General features: G+C 45.7%; 1 protein-coding gene and 1 long non-coding RNA gene across 2 annotated transcripts in view; one reads left to right on the top strand and one right to left on the bottom strand.

Annotated features, from left to right (window-relative positions):
• SLC12A8 (solute carrier family 12 member 8) overlaps window positions 1-27,430 on the top strand; it is a 142,618-nt gene that overhangs the window by 1,571 nt on the left and 113,617 nt on the right. The window contains exons 2-3 of the mRNA XM_018045881.1: window positions 17,633-17,779; window positions 22,997-23,188. Of these exons, the coding sequence (XP_017901370.1) occupies window positions 17,633-17,779; window positions 22,997-23,188 (339 nt within the window). The remainder of the gene's footprint in view (window positions 1-17,632; window positions 17,780-22,996; window positions 23,189-27,430) is intronic.
• On the bottom strand, window positions 12,039-16,925 carry LOC106502043. The gene is made up of 2 exons (XR_001917851.1): window positions 16,274-16,925; window positions 12,039-12,426 (listed from the first exon to the last, which is right to left on the bottom strand). It is a non-coding gene; the product is annotated as an uncharacterized LOC106502043 (long non-coding RNA).

Raw genomic sequence — 27,430 nt, 5'->3', positions numbered from 1 at the left:
TCTTTGTACCCCACCTTCCAGATAAAGGTCCATTCCCTAGGTCCTGTACTTGTATCTTTCCCCTTGCTGGTCTTTGCTAATACTTCTCACTCAGCTGATTTGTCTCTGAACTCTCCAAGTATCTAAGGCTATGCCTGGCATTTAAGTAGTCAGTAAATGTTAATTGACTAACCAAATGAACAAGTAACAGATGACCACAGTGCAAGCTAAATTTCCATGAGTGCCCTAAGAGAGAGTTGATTTTTATTTAAAAAAAATTTTGTGATTAATTAAAGCCACAACCACGTGGCATGTGGGATCTTAGTTCCCTGGACAGGAACTGAACCACTGCCCGCTGCAGTGGAAGCACAGAGTCTTAACTGCTGGGCCAACAGGGAGGTCTCGAGTGTTGATTTTTAAAATGATGGATGTAAATGCCTATGTATCACCTTCCTCTCCATCTCCCTCAGTCTCTGAACGTAGAGGGATTAGACAGTGTTCAATGTCAAGGCCTTTGGTGTTCATTATCTAGACATCTTGGAAATCTCTCCCTTTGTCTTCCTTGCCCTGTCCTGTCCAAGGTATCATTTCTTAATTGAATTATTTCATACCTTCCTAACTTCCTTCTCCACATCTCCTCTAAAGCAATCCCTTTTTAAAGCACAAGTCTGTGCATTTGACTCCTCTGCTGAAAGCCTTTCCACGGCTCCTCGCTGCGCTCTGGACTCAGTGCCGACTCCTTACCTTGGCCCCCTCAGCCCCGCCCCCTTGGCCCCCTCAGCCCCGCCCCCCGCCCTCGCGGTGATCTGACTGGCTTCTCCTGCTCCCTCCCATAGCATGCTCTGTCGGTGCACTTGCTCTGCAGTTTTGAAGTGAGCTGTTTCTTTCCTGTCTTCCTTGCTGGTGGTGGTGGTTTAGTTATGAAGTCATGTCCGATTCTTGCGATCCCACGGACTGCAGCCTGCCAGGCTCCTCTGTCCATGGGATTCTCCAAGCAAGAATGCTGGAGAGGGTTGCCATTCCTGTCTTCCTTAAGGCTGTGAATTCCTGAAGTTCAGGGCGTGGTCTTATTCATTTTTGTGTCCTCAGTACTTGCGTTAGTGCTCAGCATATGGAAGATGCTCAGTCAGTGCCAGTTCTACTTCACTCACCTGGCCAAGGATAGGGGGAGCTGTGATTTGCATTAGGTTTTGAGGGGTCAGTGGTAAAGTTGGGGCACACATCCCAGGCTGAGAGGGTAAGAAAATGATAATAACTGCCAGCTTATTTTATTATATGCTGAACACTTAATGTGCATCATCTCTTTTAATCTTCACAACATTCTGAAGTAGATATAATAATTATTTTGGTTGACAGATGAAAAATGGAGGCACTTTGAACCTGGGCATGGTTGTTGCCAAGGTCTAGGCATTAATCCTTTCTGCTATATGCCTCCTGCCTCAACGGCCTGAGCGAAGCCTGTACGGGAACAGATAGCAGGCTGGACAGCTAACATGTTTGAAGTGGTTGACCTTCCAGAAGTGTCCCATGAAGCTTTTTCTCCCTTTACTCCAGGTTTGGGAGTTGGGAATTCTGCTAAGAGCTTTGAGGCCTGAAGAGCATGGGACCAAGAAGGCCATGCCCAGTGGGAAGATGGGTGGGTGGGTGTGGGTGGGTGGGTGTGTGTTGGTCAAGCAGACTGGCTGAGAAGGGTCTGTAGATCTGAGGGTTGATGGTGCTGCCTGGTTCAAGTACTGATTCTAACACTTTGTAACTTTGGGAAAGTTACTTCACCTGGTTAAGCCTTTGTATCCTCCCATAAAATGACGACAATAATAGAACGCACCTTAGAGAATTATGAAGATTAACAGAGATACTTCATGTAAATGTTTAGTATAGCACTCAGTTCATAGGAGGCATTTTGTAAACATTGTCTAATAATAAAACCGAGATGGGGAGTATGTGTTTGGTCCATGAGATAGTGATGTGACTGATCAGAGTGTTCAGTTGGCAAATGAATACATAACTCAGCACATCAAATTCAGGTAGAAGACCTAAGGTAGGAGTCCCAAATCCAGAATAATTTCCTTGGCCAAAACCAGAGACTGGGATAGTGTCTGGGACACTCTGGATTATGTGGGATGGGCAGTCCATTGAGGATGATTTCTAGGCCTGGAGTGGTTTGGGAATGTGTGTGCGTGTGTACCTTGTGGAGGTACGAGTCATTTCAGCAACCTCTGTCCCCAGGCACTTCACTGATGTGCAGTGTGGTTTAAGGGTGGACTTGAATCTGGGAACCTGGGGTTCCCAATTCTGACTATGCCATCAGGCATGCCAGGCCCTTGGGCAAGTTACTCAAGGGCTTGCCCTCTGTTTCCACAACTGCAGGATGGGGAGAGTGTACCTGATTTTCAGGGTTCTTACGCCATCTGCAGAAGGGTCTGGCCCTGTGCCTGTCACATGGTGCAGACTAAATACAGTGCTTGTCCAGTGATCGGATGAAGCAGATTTCACACAGAAACCCAGTCGAGTAGTCTGCTTGTGAGATGCAGGGCTGGAAAGCTAAGGAGCAGCTGGTGCCAGAGGGAGGTGAATGGAAAGCTAATGGCCTTTGACACCAGCCATGTCTGCATCAGTCACTGGACAGAGAGGAGTGTGACAGACGCAGTGGTCAGGAAGATGAAGCTGACAGGAGAAAGGAGTAGCTGGAGACAGGGAGAGACGGCAAATGGACATCTGTGCAAGGTCTGGAGTCCAGCAGGATCCAGTGCTCTTAGTGTGGGAAATAGCGGGAAAAGTTGGCTCAGCTTAGCAGGCGTTTATCAAGTGCCTGTTCTTGCCAGGATCTCCAGCAAGTGCTGCAGATACTAAAACAGAAGTCTCTTAATCATGATGGAATAAGGGATGCCTCCCACTAGTCTGGTGTGCTGTTTTCCTTCTGTCAGGATTGGACAGTCTCCAGAAAAACTTAAAGGGAAGCTGTGTCATGCTGTGGTCTGAGAATGGGTGACCAAAAGCCGCAGATTAGCTAGTGTGAGTAACTCATTCTCTTCCTTCTTTATCCAGCTGGAGACTTGGGATCCAGCAGGAGTGAGTCTGTGAGGACCCTGTTCTAGGAAGTCTGTGGGGTAATGGCCGGCCTGAGCTAATCACCCTTGAAAAAAGCCCGATGCAGACGCAAGGAGTAAGTTGCCCTTCAGAGCTATGGCATCTGACCCATGTGTGAGCCAGGGTGTGAGCTCTTCATGACGCTGCACCAGGACTCGGCGCTGCCAGACTCCCTGCCTCCCTTTCCCTTCCCTGGCCTCTCCTGTGCTTGCTCCCTGTTCTCGCCTCCTCAGTTCAGAGGCTCACTGAGGCTAGCTCAATGTGGTAAGAGTAAGAAAGAATATGATCCAGTTGTGGGACCAGTAAGAGGGGCAGAAAGAGGCGAACATGTTAAGAGACTGAGGCGATACAAGTTATTGCAATGAATAAAGAGGAATTTTCTACTCTCAAACTCAAAAAAAAAATGGAGGAGTTCTTAGAGATCCTCTGGTCCAGCCCTTGCTTAGCTTGTCAATAAATAAGCCCAGAGATGTGGAATGACTTGTCCAAAGATACATCAAGAGAGTGGCAGAGCCAGGTGAGAACTGAGCCCGAACACCCTCACTCTATATTACGGCTCTGGGTTGATCTTAATGCAGCCAATCTTTAGGTTATAATTTTGAGCATTGGTACCAGGCTTCATCACAAAAGCTTTGCTGTGGTTTTCTGCACACTTATTAGCCCATGTACAGTTAAGAACTGACTTTCAGTTTTGCATTTTTCAGGCTCGTTTTAGCATCTTTAAAAAGCCAATATGCAAAATGAGCCTTGGCAGCCACACGCTAGGTGATAGCTTATTGCTTTGTTAGAATATAGAGAAATGGGTGCACCTGAGCAGAAAAGAAAAGGGAACCTAGGACAAGGCCATCTTGTTATCCCCTCTCATACAGATAGGGAAACTGGGGTCCAGAGTGGTTGGGTGGAAGAGAAGGGCTTACATCTGGGATTCTGGGAGTCATGACCCCTATCACCCTCCCAGTTTCTGTAGGGCATGAAGCTTATACCATTTTCAGGGATTCTCTTCAGTCAAAAGGATACAAATTATAAATACAAAATTAGGTGTGGTCTTTGGAGAGACTCAATGCAAGTGAAGGGTCTTGAGGCTTAAGCCGTTAGCTTCACTGTGAAAGACCAAGGGTACCTGGACAGAACCACCTATGGGATATAACAGAAGAAACAGGCTTGGGCCCTGCAGCCTGGGAGAGAAGAAAGGGCAGCTTTTACTCTCAGGGTTGAAATGAGTCTGCAGCTTTCACGTGAGCTCGGTTTGTCTTTCTTGCTCTCTCTCTGTTGTCTTCAGCCCCTTCCACTTTATAGGCCTACTTGTCACTTAGCCTAGGAGGTCAACCTCGAAAATGACAGTGCTCTGAAAATGCTTCATATTTGTAAAAAGTTGGAGTGGAGACATTATCTGGACGAAGAAACTAGAATGAAAGTGATTGTTCACTGAAATGAATGCGGTGGGATTGTCTCATTTATATATTCACAGGATCTTCATTTGTAGAGGTGACTGATGACACAGAGAGATCAGTGCCACTGGAAGAAGAATTTACTGCTTACATTTCTCAAGAGAAGGAGGAATGCCATGCAGGACCACAGGGAAAGCACCAAGTTCTGGTCAGGAGGCAAAAGCAGGGAAAACCTGGGCCACAGCCTTCATTGTGCTTTTGGTGGGAAGGGCAGGGCAGGGTAGAGCAAACAGCTTAGGACTGGATGGTTTTAATAGTTCTGGTAAGCTTTGGCAGTAGAGGTGGTCTCTAGTTTCCTAGACACTGACCTGGGGGTGATTTAGAGCAGGAGAAATATTGGCTTGGTGTGTGAGAATTAGATAAACAGAGTGGCTTAGGGAATATACTCAGAATTGGTAGGTTTGCATATGGAAGGGATGCTCCTGGCCAGCTGTGTGCTATCTATAAGAGCTGGTTAGCCCTGGGAAGGTTGATCTGTTCCCTGAACTACAAGATTTTAAAGATATCATAATGTCATAAGTGGAGAAGGCAATAGCACCCCACTCCAATACTCTTGCCTAGAAAATCCCATGGATGGAGGAGCCTGGTACGCTGCAGTCCATGAGATTGCGAAGAGTTGGACACGACTAAGTGACTTCACTTTCACTTTTCACTTTCATGCATTGGAGAAGGAAATGGCAACCCACTCCAGTGTTCTTGCCTGGAGAATCTCAGGGATGGCGGAGCCTGGTGGGCTGCCTTCTATGGGGTTGTACAGAGTCAGACATGACTGAAGTGACTTAGCAGCAGCAATGTCATAAGACAGAAAGGAAAAAACATGATTAATATATTCTGCCTAGCTATGAATGAATGAACTAGATGACTTAAAAATTTCTTGTTGCTTTAGGGTATATTTCATCCATGGTCAAATACAGAAAAAACACAGTCCTTTATTTAATAGTTTGGGGTTTGGAAGGAGAATCCTAGAGGCCATGTTAATGATTCTGAAGTACTTTTCTTACAGTTTGTGTAAGGAGCTGCTAGGTGGTGCTTAGACTCTGGTCTGGCCCAATTGAACAACATGACTTCCTATAGGGGTGGATGACAGGATTTTAGCTTATTTTTTCATTTATTTTATTCTTTTGCTGACAAAATATCTCTCTTCAGGATAGAAGTTTAAATACTAGATATACCTGTATTCATAAAATAATATCAAATAAAAAACATTTAAAGAAATATACATACCTTAGGGAGTGTAATTCAGTATCTCTTTTTGCTCTTTTCCAGCAAGAATACTGGAGCAGGTTGCCATTCCCTTCTCCAGGGGATCTTCCCAACCTAGGGATCGAACTCAGGTCTCCCATATTGCAGACTGATTCTTTTTTTTTTTCTAATTTATTACACTGTTTTATTATTTACAAACACTAAAATTGCTATACATACACTTAAGAGTATATCTTGATCTGGGCAGGAAACATTTGCAAATGATAAGCATATGATTAATTCTCTTAATATATTAAGAACACTCATGAATCAATAAAAGACACATTAACACTGTGATAGAATGTGAACAATGATTATATAGAAGATTCATAGGAAAACTACAAATGACCAATATGAATTTGAAAAATATCTTCCTTTAAATTAACATAACTAAAATGACAGTGGTATAGTATTTCATGTCTACCAAATAACTTAAGATGCAGATCGATTCTTTACTGTCTGAGCCAGCAGGAAAGACTTGTTTGCTCTTTAATCATTATCAAGTAGTAATGTAGGGCTTCCCAGGCGGTGCTAGTAGTAAAGAATCCACCTGCCAGTGCAGGAGATGTAAAAGACGCGGATTCAATCCCTGGGATCGGGAAGGTCCCCTGGAGGAGGAAATGGCAACCTACTCTAGTATTCTTGCCTGGGAAATCCCATGGACAGAGGAGCTTGGCTGGCTACAGTTTGTGGAGTCACAAGGAGTTGAGCACAACTGAGCGTGCATTTGTGCAAGTGCGTGTGCATGCACATACACACAGACATACACTCTCAAGTAGTAATGTAATCTGATTCTTAAAACTTGTTTTCTTTCTTTCTGAATTTAACAACTTAGTCAAAAGACTGCAGAGGTTGTGATGGTGGTATGCTTCAGAATAGCTCAGCATGAACAGTCTTCAGAGGTAGTACTGCTCTGGCGTGAATACCTGTCTAGTAGGATATTGTTGTCATTGTCACTTATCAGAAGAAAGCTACATTTCTTTTGTTTTTGTTTTGATGTGCAAGTGTTCTCTTCTTTATATGAACAGGCATAAAGAAAAAGAAAAAGATAATGAAGTAAAAACCACTGGTTTGTGTAAAAAAAATTCAGTGATATGCTTTTTCCAGTCTGCAGATAGCTTGTAAATCACATCCACAGTCTCTGTCAGAAGTTGCAGGATTTAGGTACTTACTGATGAATTTGAAGCCATGGTAGCCTACTGATCCTCATTTAGCCAAAAATAGTTATGTTTGATCCTGATGATAAATTTACTCTAAAGTGAGCCTCAGTGTTCATAGAACTTAGAAAAGAGAAGGCCATGGCTCATTTTGAGTAGCTTTCCCTTTTTATTTTAGGCAGTTATCAGTTTAAAAAGAAAAAACCAAAGCACAGGCAAATTTTAATTTTAAACAAAGATATATACATATATGGACAGACATTAATTTTATCAAATTTAAGCAGACTCTACATTTCAAATGTGATTCAGATCACAGGTATCTTTTGGTGTATCCATCCATTGCATAAAGTGAAGTTGAGTTATAAATAAATTTCTAACTCGAGGTCAGCATTTTATTTTTCAAATATTTATAATATGTGGTAGATTTTTCTTCAAATAAAAATTGTTATTATTTATATCGTAGAAGTACTACATGTATGCAGTAAAAACATTTTTTAAGCAAAAGAATGATACAAAATTAAAAGCCTTCTTCCTCTCTTCTTTTACCACCATTCCCCAGAGACAGTCACTAATGGTTTATAACTTTAAGTATTTTATTTATACCTCAGTTTCTTGACTACATTATCAATTTAATATCAGTTTACTTATTGCTTCCCAGTATGAAAAAAAAGGACATTGCCATATTTACCCTTCCTTCCATTTCTCTCATTTCATTTCTAATTTTTTGTTGGATTGTTACTTTTACATTGTCATGGTTTCTAAGTTTTATATATATTTTAATTGTAATAAGTATTTCCATGTTTGTTGGTTATAAAAACTTTATATCTGTAAATAGCATTTATTGTAGTAAGATATATAAATGTGCGTGTTTAACTGGAAAACCAAGTGACGTTATCAGACTCATGGAGGAGAAAACACAGGCCTAAGCTGTCAAAGCTTTGCTGCTTCTGAGCAATAAAGTCTTAATTTTTTTTCAAGTATCTTTTAATTCTTCTGGTTCATATGCAGCTACTGCTGTTTCTTATATCCCCTGTCACTTTTTTTTTTTAATGTTCTTCTCTTCTCTTTGGGGTGACAGGAATTTTTTTTCATATATGGATTGGTGGTAGTAGATTACTCTTTCTAACCATAGAAGCATGGGAGGCCAAATTGTTTTCATGTACTTCAAAAATAACATCTCACAGCAGATTGGATGCAGGAGATATGAGAGTCCAGCTGTATTCTATCAAGCCAGAGATTAAAATGTTTTCAAGTGTTTTTGCTTGGGAAAGTAGCTATTTTTCATGCAAACATGATACTTATTTTAACAGATAATAGGTTTATTATTATTATGTTTAGGTGATTAATAAGTTTTAAAAATATCTCCCTTTAAGTTTCTAATATGGTAAATATTGATAGTTATAGCTCACATAAACAAAAACTCTTGGGGATCCTTAGTAATTTTTAAGAATGTAAAAGGATCTGGAGATCAAAAAGTTTGAGAACGGCTGCTCCAGAGATTAAACATACATTTTAAAATGTTCACAGTTTGTTTAGAGTTAATATTATGCCGCTCCAATGTAAAATGTAGGAACTTGGCAATCACACAGCCTGTTTCCCAGCTCCGCCCTTCAGCCTCTATGCTATGAGTGCCATGTGTGTTACATTTGTTACATGATGAAACCTCCAAGATGATGTTATTCCCAGTGATTGCTGTGGCCTGTGTCTGCCCCTAGCATTTGCTGGCTCTGAGCCTGGAACTTCTCAGGGGCCTTGGAAAACGGCTCTTCTCTTGGCTGCTCCGGGCTGCTCCCTCATGTGCCTTCTTCTGCCCATCTGAGCCCATATGCAGAAATCTCTCCAAATATCTGATCTATCAGTAGCATGTTTTTTTTCCCTTTCTAGGTATAACTATGGTTTCATACATTTAAAAAAGCCCACATCTTTTCTGTTATTGTCATGGTAATTTGGAAGGTAGGAAAGTACATATTCTTCTATCTTGAAAGAGAGGTCTAATGTCACTTTCTAAAGCACATTTTATTCATTCATTCATTCCACTAACACGTTTAGTAAGCACCTGTTCCATGCTGAGCACTGGGAGTACAAGAGTGAACAAGCTATTTTTTCAATATATATGGGCTTCTTTTAAAAAAATAAAAATTGTGTTTATTATTTTTAAACTTTTGAAATTTTGATACCATTTCACACTTTTAGGAAGTTGCAGCAATACAAGGAACTGCCATATACTCTTGACTCAGGTTTACCAGTTGTTAACATTTTGTCCTTTTGCTTTATTATTTGTGTGCTCTCTCTTGCTCTCTCTCTCTAAATTTCTATTCCATATGTATGTTTTGATACATATTATGTTCTATTATAGGCTTCCTAGGTGGCTCAGTGGCAAAGAATTCACCTGCCAATGCAAGAGCCGTAAGATATGCAGGTTTGATCCCTGGGTCAGGAAGATCCTCTGGAGGAGGAGATGGCAACCCACTCCAATATTTTGCTGGGGTAATCCCATGGACAGAGGAGCCTGGCAGGGTGCAGTCCATGGTGTTGCAAAGAGTCAGACACGGCTGAGCGCATATTCTATTGTATGTATTTTTTTCCTGAACCACTTGGAAGTAATTCGTAGACATAGTCCCTTATTCCCTTATCCATAAATACTTCAGTGTCTATTTCCTAAGAATAGGACTTTTATTTTACCTAACCACAGTATATTTATCAAGATCAAGACATTTAGAGAATTTCCTGGTGGTTCAGTGGTTGACACTCCACACTTTCACTGCTGAGGGCCTGCATTCAAATCCCTGGCCAAGGAACTAGGATCACACAAGCCTCTTGATGTGGCCAAATGAAATAGCCATAGTACGTGCCTGGATGGCCAGACTATGGAATTTTAAGATCAAGACATTTAACACTGATCAATCCGATTATCTAATCCACAGTTTCACAGTCCACTTTTGCCAGTTATCCCACTGATATCCTGTCGCTTTTTCCCCCAGACCAGGAGTCAGTCCAGCATCACACAGGACGTTCAGTCATCACGCCTCACTCAGTCTCATTTAATCTGGAACAGTTCCTTAGCCTTTCTCTTTCTTTCATGACCTTGACTTTTTCTTCTTTTTGCAAAACACAGGCTAGTTGTTTTGTAGAATGTTCCTCAGTTTGGGACATGATCTCATATGATTAGATTTGGGTTTTGTATTTTGGGCAGGAACCCATAGAATGATATTGCATTCTTTTCTAGACATCATATCAGGAGAGAGGTACAGATTTCTGCTTGTTCCATTATTGGTAATATTAACTTTGGTTAGCATTTCAGGTGGTGCCCACTAGGTTAATCCAGTCTGAAGTTACTAATTTCCCCTTTGTAGTTAATACATAATTTGTTAGGGATACTTTGAGACTATGGAAATATCCAGTTCTTCATATATCTCCTACCCATTAGCTTTAGCATCAGTTGTTGATTCTTGGCAGAATCAGTTATTACTGTGATGGCTGCAGAATCATGATTTTCTAACACCATCATTTCTTCTACATATATTAGTTGGTCTTCTACTAAAAAGGATTTTCCCTCTTTCTGCTTGTTTTAATTTATTCATTTACTTATATCTGTATGGACTCAGAGTCTTACTTTTCCCATGAGTATTCTATTGCTATAATTATTGATTGTGATGCTCAAATCATTCCAGATTTGGCCAGTGGGTGCCCCTGGAGGCTGTTTCCTATTTCCTTTCAACACATCATCATCATTTTTTAGGAGCATCTCCTTACTTTCTGACAGAAAATATTCTAGGCTCATTTTGTATTTTCTCTGCCTCGACCCTGAATCAGCTGTTCCTCCAAAGAGCTGTGGCTCAGCAAGATGAGAAATGGTATTTAAAGACCAAGATCTGGGTGTTAGATCTGTTCGTTGGTACTGGGATGTCTTACCTTGTAGACCCTTTAAGTAGACAGAGAGAAGGAATATATATTTATATCTTCCTCTGCATATTAAGAACTATGAATTCAAACTGATGCCTCTCATTCTAATTTATCACCCCAGGGTTCTCCTTCCTTAGTTTTAACTGCCTTCTCCAACAGTGAGAAACTTGACTGTCAATTGACTGTCTATTTACTTCTTTGCTCAACCCTATAATTGATGGAAAGTAGATTAACTCCTACCCCTGCAAAAAACAAACTTTCTTTCTAGAATGTGTGTTGCACGTGTGCTCAGTTGCTAAGTTATGTCCGACTCTGTAACACTGTGGACTGTAGCCTGCCAAGCTCCTCTGTCCATGGGACCTCCCAGGCAAGAATACTGGAGTGAGGTCCAGTTTCCTTCTCCAGGGGATCTTCCCAATCCAGGGATCAAACCCGCGACTCCTGCATTGGCTTTACCTCTGAGCCACCAGGGAAGCCTAGAATTTGTATTAGTTTGTAGTTATTTGTCTTTAGACTGAAAGCAAACAGTCAAAATAATATGTTCAAAAGTTGCTCTGCTTTTGTTACTCTGTTTTTTTTTCCACCTTCAGTGTGGTTATATTTTTCATTAGAAATAGTGAGATTAATTTGTTTCTGTCTGCATTCTTAGAGTTTTTCTCTATCATCCTGTTGATTTGATTTTGTTTAATTTTGAGTATGTAAAACATTATGTGATTCCAAAAGCCAAAAGTACTCAGTGCATTGGAATTCTTAAATGAGTATAGTATTGTCTGATTCACTGAGTCATCTAAAAGAATAAATCTTTTGCAGTTGATATTTAGCAAGTTTGCCTGTTACTGGTGAAGGGCACTAGGGCCTGTGTTTGTCCTCCTGATATTAAGCCAAGATAGATTGTCTAGTGACAGCCTGCGTCTTGCAGGAAGCTTCTGTCCTCTTGTCCAGGAGACTGGGAAGGGAAGGGGAAGCTCTTGTTTTGGTGGCCATGGCATTGCTGCTGTGGGACTTTAGATTTGTGAGCTCGTATTCGGTGTCCAGGGCATAGTGTCTTCGGGTTGTGCATTCTGAGTGCAGAAGTGGCTGCTCTGTGGGGAATGAGCTGCTGCTGCGTGACTCTACGAGGCAGAACCTCATCAGGAATTCCCACCAGCATCAACATTTTCACAGCATCTGAGGGTCTTGCCACTCCTGTGCCTATATGGTTCTATGACCAGGTTGTGCCTTGAGAGATTCCTAGCCTTGGACCAGGATCAGCACACACAGGATCGAAAAACCACAGATCAAGCATCCAGAGCTACTGTTATGGAGACGCTGGCTTTTGAACTCGCTCCATGCAGATTTCCACACAGCCACAAAGATCTCACATTGCTAGGAATGACTAAATCAATATTGACCAAGGGTGCTGCCCAGATTTAGATCCAAGGAAATCAGACTTTGACCACTCCCGATGGGTCCTTGCCACTTCCCCTCTGGAGCAGTTTCCACGACCAGCATCAATCTGGTAGCAAAGCACTGATCGGATGCCCATTCTCAAACTCCAAGTGCAGCAGAGAAGGCGCCAGCTGCCCCAACCCTGGAACTGAGCAGGGCTGAGCTGTAGGGTGAGGATTCACCTGAAACACGAGGCCAGGTAGGCTGGGTTAGAAGAGGTACAGTCAGTTAGACATCTTTCCTTTCCCTCTCAACTGCCCTGAAGAAATCCTCACCCATGTTTAAAACTGCCTGATGTGCTTCATGCTTATGAAAAAAACTTTCACAATTATCATTTCATCTAAACTGTGCAGCCCCCCTCGAGGCAGGTATGTAGCTACCTGCATCGGCCACAGGTGGCCCTGGCCGTGAAGCCTGCTGCCCCCCCATCCAGCTCTGCCTGTGGTGCTTATTCAGAGTCAGAGGAGAGGAATGTGGCTGGTGCTCACTCTGCCCACTGGGTCACAGGCCAGCAGCAGCTTGGGATCTTCTCTGAAGTGTGATTGACAATTAAATAACTAGCGTTCAGAGAGCAAGCTGCTGGCGTATGTGTGTGCTCCAGGGAGAACCAGTCTTTGGGAGGGAGGGCCAGGTCGTGTCCTGCTCTGACCCGCTCCTGACCCAAGTGGGCAGAAGCCAGATTCTTTTTCTCCAGCTGCTGGCAGAAAGAAGAGGGATCGTCTCACATTTCAGGCCTGCTTGGTGGCCTGCCGGAGGGGGTGGCTGTCTGAGAGGAAGGCTCCGGGCTGGGAGCTCACATGCCCACCCGCAGCGGAGCTTCTGTCTGTCTCCTCTGCTCCACTTGTCGCATGCTGGAAGCTACGTATGTGTCACTCCGGACACATTTCAGGGTGCGATTTCCCTGCCTTCCCAGACGTTCTGCCGAAGAGTGAAGATTCTCTACTCACAAGAGAAAGCCTTCTACTTCGGAACTAAAACACCCACCCCGCAGCTGTTGTGTCTCCAGTGTGGTTTCAGCCCTCGGCTCAGAGGGACCAGGCCCTGGCTCCTTGTTCTGGGAGGTCAGGAAGGGAAGCCCTAGCAACAAGCATCACGCAGGTGTGATCACCCGGGGCCAGACTCCAACTTGCTGTGCGCCAGAACCTGCCAAGTGTCCACCTGCGGAGCCTCAAGAAAGACAGGAACCTGCCCCTTGAGCATGTCTGTGGGCCCTTTCTGAGGGGTGCTTTGCCCCTCTTGCTTTGCTTTCTCTTCTTCCTTAGTTTCTCCCTCCATCTCCCAGAAGCCTCACTGCCAGGCACACACATTGTCTTACTGCCATCTGCCTTTCCCCACAGCCTGTTATGTCTGTGCCATAGAGCACTGAATGATACTCCTGTTATTTTGGAATAGATGACTGGGACCCAAATCTGAAGACAGTGAGGTTCTAAGAGAGTTATCAACAGTTGGTGCCAATCACAAGATAGCCCGGACCTGGCCCAACTATCATCCCGTCACCCAGTGATCCCACTGCCTTCCCCCGGGCACCAGAGGTGACTGGCAGAGGCACAGAGGGAGTGTCTGTGGGCCACAGCCTCTGCGGGAGAGGATACTGTAGATGGGCTGGGGCTCCCTAATCTCCCATAAAGGAGGGAGTTGGGTTTGAGACCCCCGAGTGTGGGGAAAAGCTGATACTCTGTCCGTTGGTTGGAGGTCTGCATGTGCTGAGGACGTGGCTCTGCCTGCAGCCTGTCTGAGCAAGACCTGGGGGGACTTAGAGAGCTGGCAGGACAGAAAGGGCAGGGTTGGGATACTGTTATTTATGATAAATATGGGCTTCCATGGTCGCTCAGATGGTAAAGAGTCTGCCTGCAATGCAGGAGACCTGGGTTCTATCCCTGGGTTGGCAAGATCCCTGGAGAAGGAAATGGCAACCCACTCCAGTATTCTTGCCTGGAGATTTCCAAGGACAGAGGAGCCTGGAGGGCTACAAGCCATAGGGTCACAAACAGCTGGACACGGCTGAGTGACTAACACTTTCACTTTTTCACCTTCATGCTAATATGTATTTTGCACAGAGCTCCTAAAACCCTTGGAATTCCCTAAGTGATAAAAATGATAAGATGTCTTGATATTTATAATAAATGCATTTCAAGCACAACTGGGTTTATATTAATGAGGTGACTTTTAGAATCACCTAAGGATGGGAGCTGTTTTTAGGGGAACCAACCATGTGATTAGAGGGTTGGAACTTTAAGGGGAGGGGAAAAGAGTTTGAGGTTAAATCAGTCACCAGTGACCAGTGATTTAATCAATCATGCCTATGTGATGAAGCCTCCTAAGAAAACCCAAAAAGAGGGTTTAGAGAGCCTCTGGCTTGGTGAGCACATGGAGATGAAGGGACGGTGCTGCCCTGGGAGAAGGTGTGGGTGTCCTAGGCTCTTTGCCCAGCCTGGCCCTGGGCATCTCCTCCATCCAGTGGTTTCTGAGTTCTGCTGCTGCTGCTGCTGCTAAGTCGCTTCAATCGTGTCCGACTATTAGCGACCCCAGAGACGGCAGCCCACCAGGCTCTCCCGTCCCTGGGATTCTCCAGGCAAGAACACTGGAGTGGGTTGCCATTTCCTTCTCCAATGCATGAAAGTGAAAAGTGAAAGTGAAGTCGCTCAGTCATGTCCGACTCCTAGCGACCCCATGGACTGCAGCCCACCAGGCTCCTCCATCCATGGGATTTGACAGGCAAGAGTACTGGAGTGGGTTGCCATTGCCTTCTAGCCTTTCATAATAAGCTGGTGATCTCTGAGTTCTGTGAGCTACTCTAACAAATGAATTGAACCCAAGAAGGGGGTGGTGGGAACCTCCGATTAACAGCCCCGAGAAGCTGTTTACCTTCCCAGGTAAACACAGATTACAGCCTGAATTTGGGATTGGCGTCTACTGGACTGAGCCCTTGATAGTGGGATGACAACATCTCTGGGTAGATGGTGTCAGAACTGAGTTGAATTACAGGACATCTAGCTGGTATCAGAGAATTGCTTGATGAGGGACAAACACATACACATTGGAACTGGTGTAAGAACTGTACCAGCCCTGGGGCCATGCTGTTATTATGCACAGGAGCTGGTTTGAGCTGTCTCTCTCTGGCTAGTACTCTCCTACAAGGTCAACACTGGGGCCAACAAATTCATTTCAAACCACACATGCCTTTACGTACAGCTTTATTCTGACGGTGAAGATCTCCTAAAGTTTCTGCCTCATTCATGTGTGTGGCACCTTTAAGGCTGGTTTAGTCCAGTGAGGTCCAGGGAGTGAAAGGCTTTTCATATCCTATTAGGTAACTAAACAAATAAACAAAACAGCCCTTCAGAGTGGAAATATGAAGACTGTGATGAATGATGAATAAAGTTTCTAGAATCACAACAGGAATTTTAAGGATAAAGCAGGTGGTGTTGTTGAGCCACTAAGTCGTGTCTGGCTCTTTGTGACCCCATGGACTGTAGCCCACCAGGCTCTTCTGTCCATGGGATTTTTCGGGCGAGAATACTGGAGTGGGTTGCCATTTCCTTCTCCAGGAGATCTTCCCAACCCAGGGCTTTCCTGCATTGGCACACAGATTCTTTACCACTGAGCCGCCAGTACTTAAGCAAAGTCCAGGTGTTAGAAATTGCATCATAAAGAGAGATTTAGAAGAGAAAAGAGCAAGTGAGCTGTGGTGCAGGTTTTGCAGTCTGGGTTGGGGAACTGCAATCCAACTGTGGACCTAGGGCAGTTGTGTCTCTTCTCCCGGGCTCTCTTTCCTCAGCGGGCTGTAGACAGGGGCTCTCTCCCTGCCTGCCTCGGGGGGTGATGTGAGCACCAGTGGAGGGAACTGATGTGGAAGCTGAAACCACTCTCTAAGTTATTACACCTTGTTGCTATTGTTATGACTGTTTCTAATAAATAATAGACCAGCAACAAGCCATGGTAGGAAGTGAACATAAGCAGACACAGGAAGTTGGGCCAGGTCCTGGGTTTTGAGATTAAGCTCCTGGAAAGCAGTCTTAATATACTCACCCCGAGGTCCCTCGGTCCCATTTGTTTGAAGACAAGCATGGGTTGGCAGGGTCTTCGCTCTGAACCATGATCACTGTTCTCATGTTTATGGACTTTCAGGAGCTTGCTCGTTAGTAGTTTGCTAAAGACAGATGAACAGAAATACACAGAGATGAAAGGCATTCCAGCTGGTGTCAGGGACTGTCAGAGACTCCAAGGAGTCCCCCAGTCTATCTGTCCCGTGTGGCTTTATTGATGTCCCTGATGATTATTCAAGGCCCTTTCTTCCTCTGTCAGTGCACGATATAAGGCAGGAAGCTGGTATCCTCTCCTGTTTTAACTGAGTATAGCCGGATGCTGGGATTGGTCCTAGACCATAGGCACACCCACTGTTCTCAAAGGTTCAGGGGCCCTGCTGCTGACTCTGGACCTCTGATTTCCCTGTCACTTGACTTTCCTGTCTTCTCTCTGAAGTCACAGCTCACATACATGCACCAGTCAGGCTTGCTGCTCACAGTGGGTCTTGACTGGGTGCCTCTCTCCCCAGTCCCCAGGTGAGAATCACTCATCACTCTTGTGGCAATTGGAGGCCATTGGAAGACTCTAGTGATGTTTGAATTTAATTACCAAACCTATGCAGAAGCAGTTCCTAGTATGAGTGGCTACTGATCTTAAGATCATTTCCATAAGTTTTAGTCTTTCTAGGAAAGAGTTTCTGTATGAGTGTTCCGTAAGTGCCTTTGTTGTTTTTGAATTGGAAAAATGAACAAAGCGTCTGTTTCACCACTTGTTAGCTTTCATTCCAGACAACTGCCAAGCAATGCTGTGGGGTTCTGTGGTCTGGGGTGAAAGGGCACTTAGGAATCACTGTCTCAGCTCATGTTCAGTGAGGAACGCAGACACTGCCCTAGGTTTTTTAAACAGAGGGAATTTAACATACAGAGTTCATTACAGAAGTGTTAGAAGGGCGGGAGCAACAAAAAGCTAAGTAAAGTAAGGTTCCCCAAAGATTAGTAACTTCTGGGAGCTGCTGTTCCCCACCAGGAACAGAGGACTGAGAGGGAGGGTGGCATCACCCAGAGCTCGTGACCACTGTCTGAACTGGAGCCCAGCATCCCAGGCTCGCCCACATCCCAGTGGCTGGAACTCAGTCATGTGGCCACACCTCCCACAAAGAGGCTAGGAAACACTCTCCAGAGTGGGCAGAAGGAGAGGGAACAGTTTGCCGGACAACATGTCTGTGCTGCATGCGGGCATAGGAATCACAGTGCGCACAGGCCTGTGTGGCGTCGCGAAACGCAGAGCTTTACAGCTGACTTCTCCCAGCATCCCCCTCACCCCCACTGCTGTTGAGTTGACTGCTGTGTGCCCTGTTTTCAGGAGGCCCTGGCCCAGCCCCAACCCTGGTGGAAGATCCAGCTGTTCGTATGGGAGCCGGTGCTGTTCGGGACCTGGGACGGCGTGTTCACCTCCTGCATGATCAACATTTTTGGGGTTGTCCTTTTCTTAAGGACTGGCTGGCTGGTGGTGAGTGGTGAGCTGGTTAGCCCTGGAGCCTCTTCTGGGCCTGGGACGTGGAAAGCTCTGTCACCCTTGGGTATTCCACAGAGTGCTCGACAGAATCCTAAAGCACAGATCCTCCAGAGACAAGAAACAAGATCAAACACATGGAGTAGCTAGCATTGCTTTCTAAGTGCGAATCCTGAGAACCTGGGCCTCAGGCAGAGGTTCATGTGGAAGCCTCACCACGGATTTAACTCCAAAAATGAGAGCACAGAAGTCAGGGTGCGTCTCGGGTGGGACTAGAGGTGGGTCAGAGAGAGCAGACTGACGGCAAGTTTGCCTCCAGTCTGTGACCCTCTCCAGCTTTCCTGGTGATCTGTGACCTGTCTGATGCCCCGCCTGGAGAGGCAGAGGGCATTCTAAAGACCTGCAGTCCTCTGTGCATTTCTCTTTGCTTTCACTTCACTTCTGACGCTACTGGTCACCAGATATGTTTTTTTCCCCCTCACCAAGCAATTCTGTAACACCAGCTGAGTGTCCCACAGTTTCACTCAATTCTAACACTGTCGACCTGGAGAGAGCCTCGTATCGCACAGGTTAAGGGCTCACTCCCGTGAAGCTGCCCCCACCTACTTCAGCTGCCAATCACAAGTCTAGGTTGCCCCTGTGCTTCAGGGGTTTCCCTGACACCTCCCCCAGATTCAGTTCACTTGGTGGAGCAGCTCACAGAACTCAGGGAAATACTTATGTTTACTAGCTTATTAAAGGATATGATAAAAGATAAAGATTGATAGACAGATGAAGAGATCCATAGGGCAAGGTCTGCAAGGGTCCTGGGAGCAGGAGCTTCTATCACCATGGAGTTGGAGTGTATTAACCCCCGTACCCCTGCCCGGTATGTGGATGTGTTCACCTACCTGGAAACTTTCTGAACCCCAAACCTTGGGGATTTTATAACTTCAGCATACATGATCCACTATTGATTCCATTTCCAGCCTCTTTCCCCTCCCTAGAGGAGTGTGTGTGCATGTTGAGGGTGGTGGTGGTGGAAACTCCAAGCTTCTAATCATGGCCTGGTCTTTCTGGTGACTAATACCCACCCAGGAATACACTCACAGCTGCCTTGTTAGAACAAGAGATGCTCCTAGGGGTCTTATCCCTTAGGAATTTACAAGGGTTTTAGTAGCCCTGGGTCAGGGATAGAAAGTGAAAAACTGTTAGTCGCTCAGACGTGTCCAACTCTTTGTGACCCCATAGACTGTAGCTGCCAGGCTCCTCTGTCCATGGGATTCCCCAGGCAAGAATGCTGGAGTGGGTTGCCATTTCCTTCTCCAGGGGATCTTCCTGACCCAGGGATTGAACCCGGGTCTCCTGCACTGCAGGAAGATTCTTTACCATCTGAGCCCCAGGCTCAGGGATGGGGTCAAACACTAATATTAGAATGACAGATGTTCCTAGTGCTCTTGTCACTGGAGAAATGACAGTTTCAGGGACTTTGTTCCAGAAACCAGGTGCAGAGACCAATATGCAGTTGACCCCTGAACAATATGAGTTTGAACCACTCACTCCATTTATACGTGGATTTTTCTCAATAAATACTACAGTACTACATGGTCGTTGGTTGAATCTGTGGATGTGAAATTGGTTAGGGAGGGCTGACTATGGAACCTGAGCATTCACAGATTTTGGTATCTGAGAGCAGTCCCAGAATTAATCCCTTGGGGATACTGAGGGATGGCTGTATATATTTTCTGTCATCTCGCAGAGGTAGAGAGAGAGAGAGAGGTGTGTGTATGTGTTTATTGTCAGAATTTGGCTCATGTGATTATGGGGGCCAGCAAGTCCAAAATCTGTAGGCTAAGTGAGATGCAGGTAAGAATTGAGTTGCAGGTTTTTGAGTTGAAAACTTAGAAACTTACATGTTGCAGTCTGGAGACCAAATTCCTTTGTTTTTGGGAAACCTCAGTCTTTGCTCTTAAGGCCTTCTGATTGCCTGAAAACTACCCATATTATGTAATTTCTTTTACTTAAAGTCAACCTATTGTACATGTTAAACACATCTTAAAAATACATTTATAGCAACTTCTAGACTGGCGTTTGACTAAAAACTGGTCATTATAATCTAGCCAAGCTGGCACATAAAATTGACTGTCACATCTGTAAATTCTAGGGGATGAGGGCTTCACTGGAGTGGGGTATCTGGGATTCTTAGCCCTCTTAGGAGGCTGGGTGAGGCCAGCCCTTCCTCAGCTCTTCCTCTTCTCCATACCCAGGCCCGTAGCTTCAGGTGCTACCTTTAACCAGAGCCTGAATGTGGGTCTGAAAGTTTTCTTTATTAATGTGTGGAAAGCTTAGAGCAGATTTAGCAACCTCTCTGATGTGGATGGTGTGAATCCCTGCCTCTCATACTCCTCCATAACTTACAGGGGAGCCCTTACAAAACACAAAGCCTCCAGCCCAGATGCCTTGTGCCGGCAGGCATTGTCAGGCTCCTGGGATCGAGTTCTGGCTTTTCCCCTTCCTGGGGGTACCACCCCTCTCCCCAGCACCTCCAGCCCGTGTCCCAGGGAGGCCCAGCCACCTGCCTGCTGTGACAGAGGAGGGCCTGGCAGTGCCAGCCTGGGCCCTGGCTCTGCCTTCTGCAGAGGATGATTACACAATAGTGGAAGGAGGAGAGAATAGACTCTCTCTATCTCGATTCTTAAATCTTAGGACCTCCTCTTAACTTTTCTGCTGGGTGATTATTTTTTGAGAAGTGGCTATCTCGAAGTGTTGGTCCCATCCCCCAAATGAAGTAAACTTGTATAAATTATCATCTATTGCTGCATAAAGAATTCCTCCAGTACTTAGCAGCTTGATGTCACAAATTTGTGTTTATCTGGTTGTTACTGTGGTTCAGGGATCCATGAGCAACTTAGCTGGCTGCCTCTGGCTCAGGCTTTCTTATGGGATTGCAGCCAAGCTGTCCGTCAGGGCTACAGTTTCACCTGAAGGCTCCACCGGCAGAGGGTCTTGTTGTCAGGCTTTGTCATGTTGGCCTCTTCACAGTGTTGTCTCAATATCTGCAGCTGGCCTCCCCCAGGGCCAACAACCTGGAGAGAGTGAGGAAGCAAGTGCCCGAGATGAAAGGCGTGGTCTTCTCATACCCTCATCTCAGAAGTGACATCTCATCGCTTCTGCAGGGCTCTGCTCACTAAAAGTGAGTCACACCACCCAGCCTCCACTCAGGGAAACAGACTACACCAGGGCATGAATGCCTGGAGGTGGGGACCACCAGGACTATCTTTGAGGCTGCTACCACACAAATACATCCTTTTACTCTAAAGCAATCTGTCCTTTTCAATTCTGGCATTAGTTTTGCCTCAAAAATTATATTTGAACATGGAAATAAAGGTGAATGTGAAATGCCAAAAATAAAGTAGAGCTTTTAGGGGATAACATAAAGTAGACGTCATACCCAAGTAATTTTTGAATAGAAAATATTCTAAAAAATAATTTGGCAGCATATTTGTAATTTGAAAAATGTTATAGTGGCAGTTTGGGTATGAAAATTTAAAGATTGATACAGCTTTTAAAAAATTATCCCATGTAGACAAGAACACAAAAACAAAGGAAGATAATAGTATAAGTTCATTAAAAATATAAAATCAACAAAGTAAGTAACTTTCTGAATAAAACATAACAGAATGAAACCTAACCCTTTAGGTACCCTGTAGTTTACTGTGACCGGAGAAGGCAATGGCACCCCACTCCAGTACTCTTGCCTGGAAAATCCCATGGGCGGAGGAGCCTGGTAGGCTGCAGTCCATGGGGTCTCGAAAAGTTGGACACGACTGAGCAACTTGACTTTCACTCTTCACTTTCATGCATTGGAGAAGGAAATGGCAACCCACTCCAGTGTTCTTGCCTGGAGAATCCCAGGGACAGGGGTGCCTGGTAGGCTGCCGTCTATGGGGTCGCACAGAGTTGGACACGACTGAAGCGACTTAGCAGCAGCAGTTTACTGTGACAAACTTTAAATCCGTTTTTTCCCCTTCTCTATGAATAGAATCATAGTTTTGCTTGGTATGGCATTACTCTAAGCTGAAAATCCACCCCCCCCCAACTGCTTTTGTGGTTGTTCAGCCGCTCAGTCGTATCCAACCCTTTGCGACCCCATGGATTGCAGCACACCAGGCTTCCTTGTCATTCACCATCTCCCAGTGTTTGCTCAAACTCTTGTCCACTGAGTTGGTGACGTTATCCAACCATCTCATCCTCTGTCATCCCCTTCACCGCCTGCCTTCAATCTTTCCCAGCATCAGGGTCTTTTCTAATGAATTGGCTCTTTGCATCAGGTGGCCAAAATATTGGAGCTTCAGCATCAGTCCTTCCAAGGAATATTCAGGGTTGATTCCCTTTAAGATTGACTGGTTTGATCTCCTTGCTGTCCAAGGGACTCTCAAGAGTCTTCTCCAACAATGCTTCTTTACTCATTTATAAAAGGTATTTCATATAAATTAACCAGTTTTTCAATGCATTGAACTTCTAAACACTCAAATAACTTTCCGATGATAAGCATTTTTAAATGTCAGAAGAGTGAGAAGAGAGTAGATATAGCAGATGTGCACACAAATGAAAGAGAAATGGGGAAGGCAAAGAAACCGCCCCTCCAAACCTAATCCTGCTCTCCTGGAGCACACAGCCCAAAGGTAAGATGGGCCTGGAAACAGACTCAGTAAGACAAGCCCTGGGATGGGCACCAAGCCCCGAGTACTGCTGGAGCCCGGAGGAAGGGGCTTGGGGACAGCTTCCTGGAGAAGGAAATGGACCCTGTCTTGAGGATGCACTGGAGTCAACCTGTGAGGGAAGAGGAGTGGGCAGGAAGGCATTCCAGGCGGGGGCCTCATGGGTGGGAGGGTGGAGGTGAGGGAGCAGTGAGGTCACCACTGGGGCACCCAGTGTGTCTGGGGGGGAGTTGTCGGCTGGGGGATGGGAGGGTGGGGAGGGGGAGAGGGACAGGCCAGGAGGGGCCTCGTGGGGGTAGGAAGCGTCTTTGACTTGACTTGTCAGGGCTTGGCAGTCTCTTGGAGTTTGCTGTGAGAACACTCGGCTCCTCTGGAGTCTCTCCAGGCCTCACCCCCGTGGTGCCGCCTCTGCCTTTTCCCAGCGGGCTCACCTGTGAGGGCAGCGGGGCGGTGGTCCGTGCTCCCCCCCCCCCCCCACCCTGACTCTGACCTGACTCCTTGCTCCTCCCCGCAGGGAAACACAGGCGTGCTTATGGGCGTGTTCCTGGTGTCCTTCGTCGCCCTGGTGGCCCTGGTCACCGTGCTGTCCGGCATCGGGGTTGGGGAGCACTGCGGCGTGGGCCGCGGCGGCGTGTACTCCATGGTCGCCTCGGTCCTTGGCGGGCAGACGGGAGGCGCCATCGGGCTGCTCTATGTCTTTGGACAGGTGAGGCCGCCGACCTGTGGAATGGCTTCTCTTGACTTGCCGTCTGCCGCCGCCTTCTCATCCACGTTCCACCTGCCCCCTGGCCCCCACCGCTGAGCTGGGAGGTGAGTGGGTGGCTGAGGCAGCTCAGGGCGGAGCCGGGCTCTGGTCCAGGGCCCTGACCTGAGTCTCCAGGCCTCCTCCTCCTCCACCACCTCTGCCTCTGGAGTCCTGCTGCCAGGGAGCAGGGAGGTGCGGGCTGGGACCACCCTTACAGCCTGTTCTGGGGAGGGGCTGCACAGCAGTGGCCGGAGCCCAAATGGCAGCTGGGTGGCCTAGTCCCTGGGGCACTTTTACACTGAAAAGGGGACATTTCGCCTGTGCCAGGGACTTCCCTAGAAGCAGACAGTTCTCAAATGAACCGGAGCTCTAGCCTCATTGATGGCTTGACGGCCTCAAGAGGGAGGCTGAAAGCCCCTGTGTGGACGCCCTGTCCGAGAAGGAGAATACTAATGAGGGGGCCCCTTACCAGGGTGGACGGAGGCCCTCAGAAAACCACTGAGGAGAGAGAAGTACTGAAGCGTGTTTAGCTAAAACACAGAGATGGTGATCTAGTGCTGAGGAAACAAGTGCAGACATTAAGAAGCAGGTCTTTGTGAGGACTTCTCGGACTGAAAAAGGCTTTAATGATGGTGCAAAGGGTGGTGGGTGGCTGAAAAAATAGTTTAAAGAAAAGAATCTGTCTAAGTAAGAGTACAGGGGTCTCCTCAAAGAAAGCATCGGTCCATTCCTTTTATTTTTAAGCAGCAGGGGCAGGATATTGTAGCAAGAATACATCTGATTCTCCAACAGCACCAAGCTCTGTGTGTGTATGTGTGTGTGTGGGGGATAGATGTGTGGAAGGCAGACACATGGTCAGTGCACTCTTGAAAACCCCTTGCCTTTATGGAGAAAGATCTTTAAGCAGGGTAGTTTAGGAGGTGAGCAATAAACAGTCAGTTTACTTTATTACCCCAGGGATTTATATACTGATTTTTTTTTTTTTTACTTTGTTTTATAGTCAAGCAGGCTGCAAGAGGGACAAACAACAGTCCTCACTTCCCCTGCTTCCTGGGGTAGACAGAAAGCTCAGCTCTTGAAGCAGACACCACAGACAGGGGACCAGTGCTAGTGGACGGGAAGCCCTCCCTCCTCATGCCCCCCACCCTGCCCCCCACCCCCAAAGAGAGGAAGTCTCCTGAATGTGAACTGACTTGGGAGGAAGAGTGATCACAGAGATGTTTTCCGAGGGCAGGCAGCCCCTCTTGAAAAGCCATCGCACTGACAGCCTTGCTTGCTTGCTTTCTGTTGGTTTGGGGCCCAGCCAGAAACATCTGTGCCCCTCTGGTCCGTGTCCTCACCACGCCCCTGCTTCTTCTCTGCCTGAGCTGGACTGGGCTGTCTGGTCGGGATGTGGCTGTTTCCATATGCTACTAAATACAGTGTGCTAACATTTTGTTGAGGATTTTCGCCTCTGTATTATGAAGGGTATTGATCTGGAGTTTTCTTGTGATGCTGTTGTCTAGTTTGGGTGTCATGATCATAGTGGCCTCACGGAATGAGCTGGGAAGTGTTCCCACCTCTTCTGTTTCTGGGAAGAGTTTATGAAGGATTGGTGTTAATTCTTCTTTAAACATTTGGGAGAGTTTGGTGGTGAAACCATCTAGTCCTGGGCTTTCCTTTGTAGGAAGTTTTTTGATTGCTAATTCATTTCTCTTTACTAACATAGGCATATTCTGACCTTCTGTTTCTTCTTGAGTTTTGGTAGTTTATATCTTTCTAGAAATTTGCCCTTTTTATCTAGGTTATCTAATGTTTTGGCATATAATCATTCAGAGATTCCCTTATAATCTTCTGTTTTTGTAAGATTGATAGCAGTGGTCTCTCTTTCATTCCTGATTTTAATCATTCGAGTCTTCTTTTGTTGGTCAATCTCGTTGAAGGTTTGTCTGCAAAGAAGCAACTTTTGGTTTTGTTGCTTTTTTTCTACTCTTTTTCTGACCTCTGTTTCATTTGTTTCTGCTCCAGTTTCTATTAGTTCTTTCCTTCTGTTTGCTCTGGGTTGAGTTCACTCTTCTTTTTCTAGTTTCTTAAGGTGGAAGGTTAGGTCATTGATTTGAGATCTTTTTCTTCCAGAGAGTGATTAGGATTTCTGAGGGTCCTCATTCCTGGTTCTTCATTTCAGTTGTTAAGTCGTGTCTAACTCTTTGTGACACCCATGGATTGCAGCACACCAGGCCTCCCCGTCCATCACCAACTCATGGAGCTTGCTCAAACTCATGTCCATCGAGTCGGTGATGCCATCCAACCATCTCATCTTCTGTCGGCCCCTTCTCCTCCTGTCTTCAATCTTTCTGAGCATCAGGGTGACTGACTTTTCCAGTGAGTCAGTTCTTTACATCAGGTGCCCAAAGTATTAGAGCTTTAGCTTCAACATCAATCCTTCCAATGAATATTCAGGATTGATTTCCTTTAGGATTGACTGGTTTGATGTCCTTCCAGTCCAAGGGACTCTCAAGGGTCTTCTCCAACACCACAGTTCAATTCGTTTGTGCTCAGTTTTCTTTATGGTCCAACTCTCACATCCATACATGACTACTGGAAAAACCATAGCTTTGATTCTTATTAACCCCTAATCCTCTCATGCCAGGGCATGCATGCCCTTACGTATTTTTAGTAAGTGCCAGAGGAGATGGCAATTACTTCTGCTTTATTGACTGTGCCAAAGCCTTTGACTGTGTGGATCACAACAAACTGGAAAATTCTTCAAGAGATGGGAATACCAGACCACCTTACCTGCCTCCTGAGAAATCTGCATGCAGGTCAAGAAGCAACAGTTAAAGATGGGCATGGAGCAACAGACTGGTTCCAAATAGGGAAAGGAGTACGTCAAGGCTGTATATTGTCACCCTGCTTATTTAACTTCTATGCAGAGTACATCATGAGAAATGCCAGGCTGCATGAAGCACAAGCTGGAATCAAGATTGCCAGGAGAAATATCAATCACCTCAGATATGCAGATGATTCCACCCTTATGGCAGAAAGTGAAGAAGAGCTAAAGAGCCTCTTGATGAAAGTAAAAGAGCAGAGCAAAAAAGTTGGCTTAAAACTCAAACTAAGATCATGGCATTCAGTCCCATCACTTCATGGCAAATAGATAGGGAAACAATGGAAACAGTGAGAGACTTTATTTTCTTGGGCTCCAAAATCACTGCAGATGGTGACTGCAGCCATGAAATTAAAAGACACTTGCTCCTTGGAAGAAAAGCTATGACCAACCTAGACAGCGTATTAAAAAGCAGAGACATTACTTTGCCAACAGGTCTATCTAGTCAAAGCTATGGTTTTTCCAGTGGTCATATATGGATGTGAAAGTTGGATTATAAGGAAAGCTAAGCACCGAAGAATTGATGCTTTTGAACTGTGGTGTTGGAGAAGACTCTTGAGGGTCCCTTGGACTGCAAGGAGATCAAACCAATTAATCCTAAAGGAAATCAATCCTGAATATTCATTGGAAAGACTGACGTTGAAGTTGAAACTCCAATACTTCGGCCACCTGATGCAAAGAACTGACCCATTGGAAAAGACCCTATTTTGGGAAAGACTGGGGGCAGGAGGAGAAGGGGATGACAGAGGATGAGATGGCTGGATGGCATCACCGACTTGATGGACATGAGTTTGAGCAAGCTCCGGGAGTTGATGATGAACAGGGAGGCCTGGCATGCTACAGTGGGATTGCAAAGAGTTGGACGTGACTGAGTGACTGAACTAAACTGAGGAGATGGCCTGTTGTGCCCTGGGGCAGGCTCATCAAACTTCTTCTAAAACAGGCCAGATAGTAAATATTTTAGTTTTTTGTGAGTGTATCAGTTCCTTTCACAGTGACTCAGCTCTGCTGTATAAGTGTGAAAGAAGCCATAGACATTTTGAAGTGGGCATGGCTGTGTGCCAGTTAAGCTTTATTCCCCAAACAGGCAGCAGCGGGATTTGGCCAGAGTGCCAGAGTTTGCTGGCCCTTGCCCCAGAGCATCAACATTAAGAAGATACAGACACTTAAAATAATGATTTTTTTTTAAGCTTATGAAACTTTCTATTGCTCTGCATCCTTCCAGACCCTTCCCCATTCATCTCTCTGAGACACTGGTGCCAGGCCTGTTGTGTGTGAAGGAAGTGATGAGCTGGGGTCCCTCCTTGCTCCCTGCCCTACTCACCTGAGTGCTTCCT

The sequence above is a fragment of the Capra hircus genome, chromosome 1 (assembly GCF_001704415.2).
Source record: "Capra hircus breed San Clemente chromosome 1, ASM170441v1, whole genome shotgun sequence".
Classification (NCBI taxonomy): Eukaryota; Metazoa; Chordata; class Mammalia; order Artiodactyla; family Bovidae; genus Capra; species Capra hircus.
Note: the sequence above shows the minus strand (reverse complement) of the source record. Positions and strands in the feature narration are given on the sequence as shown.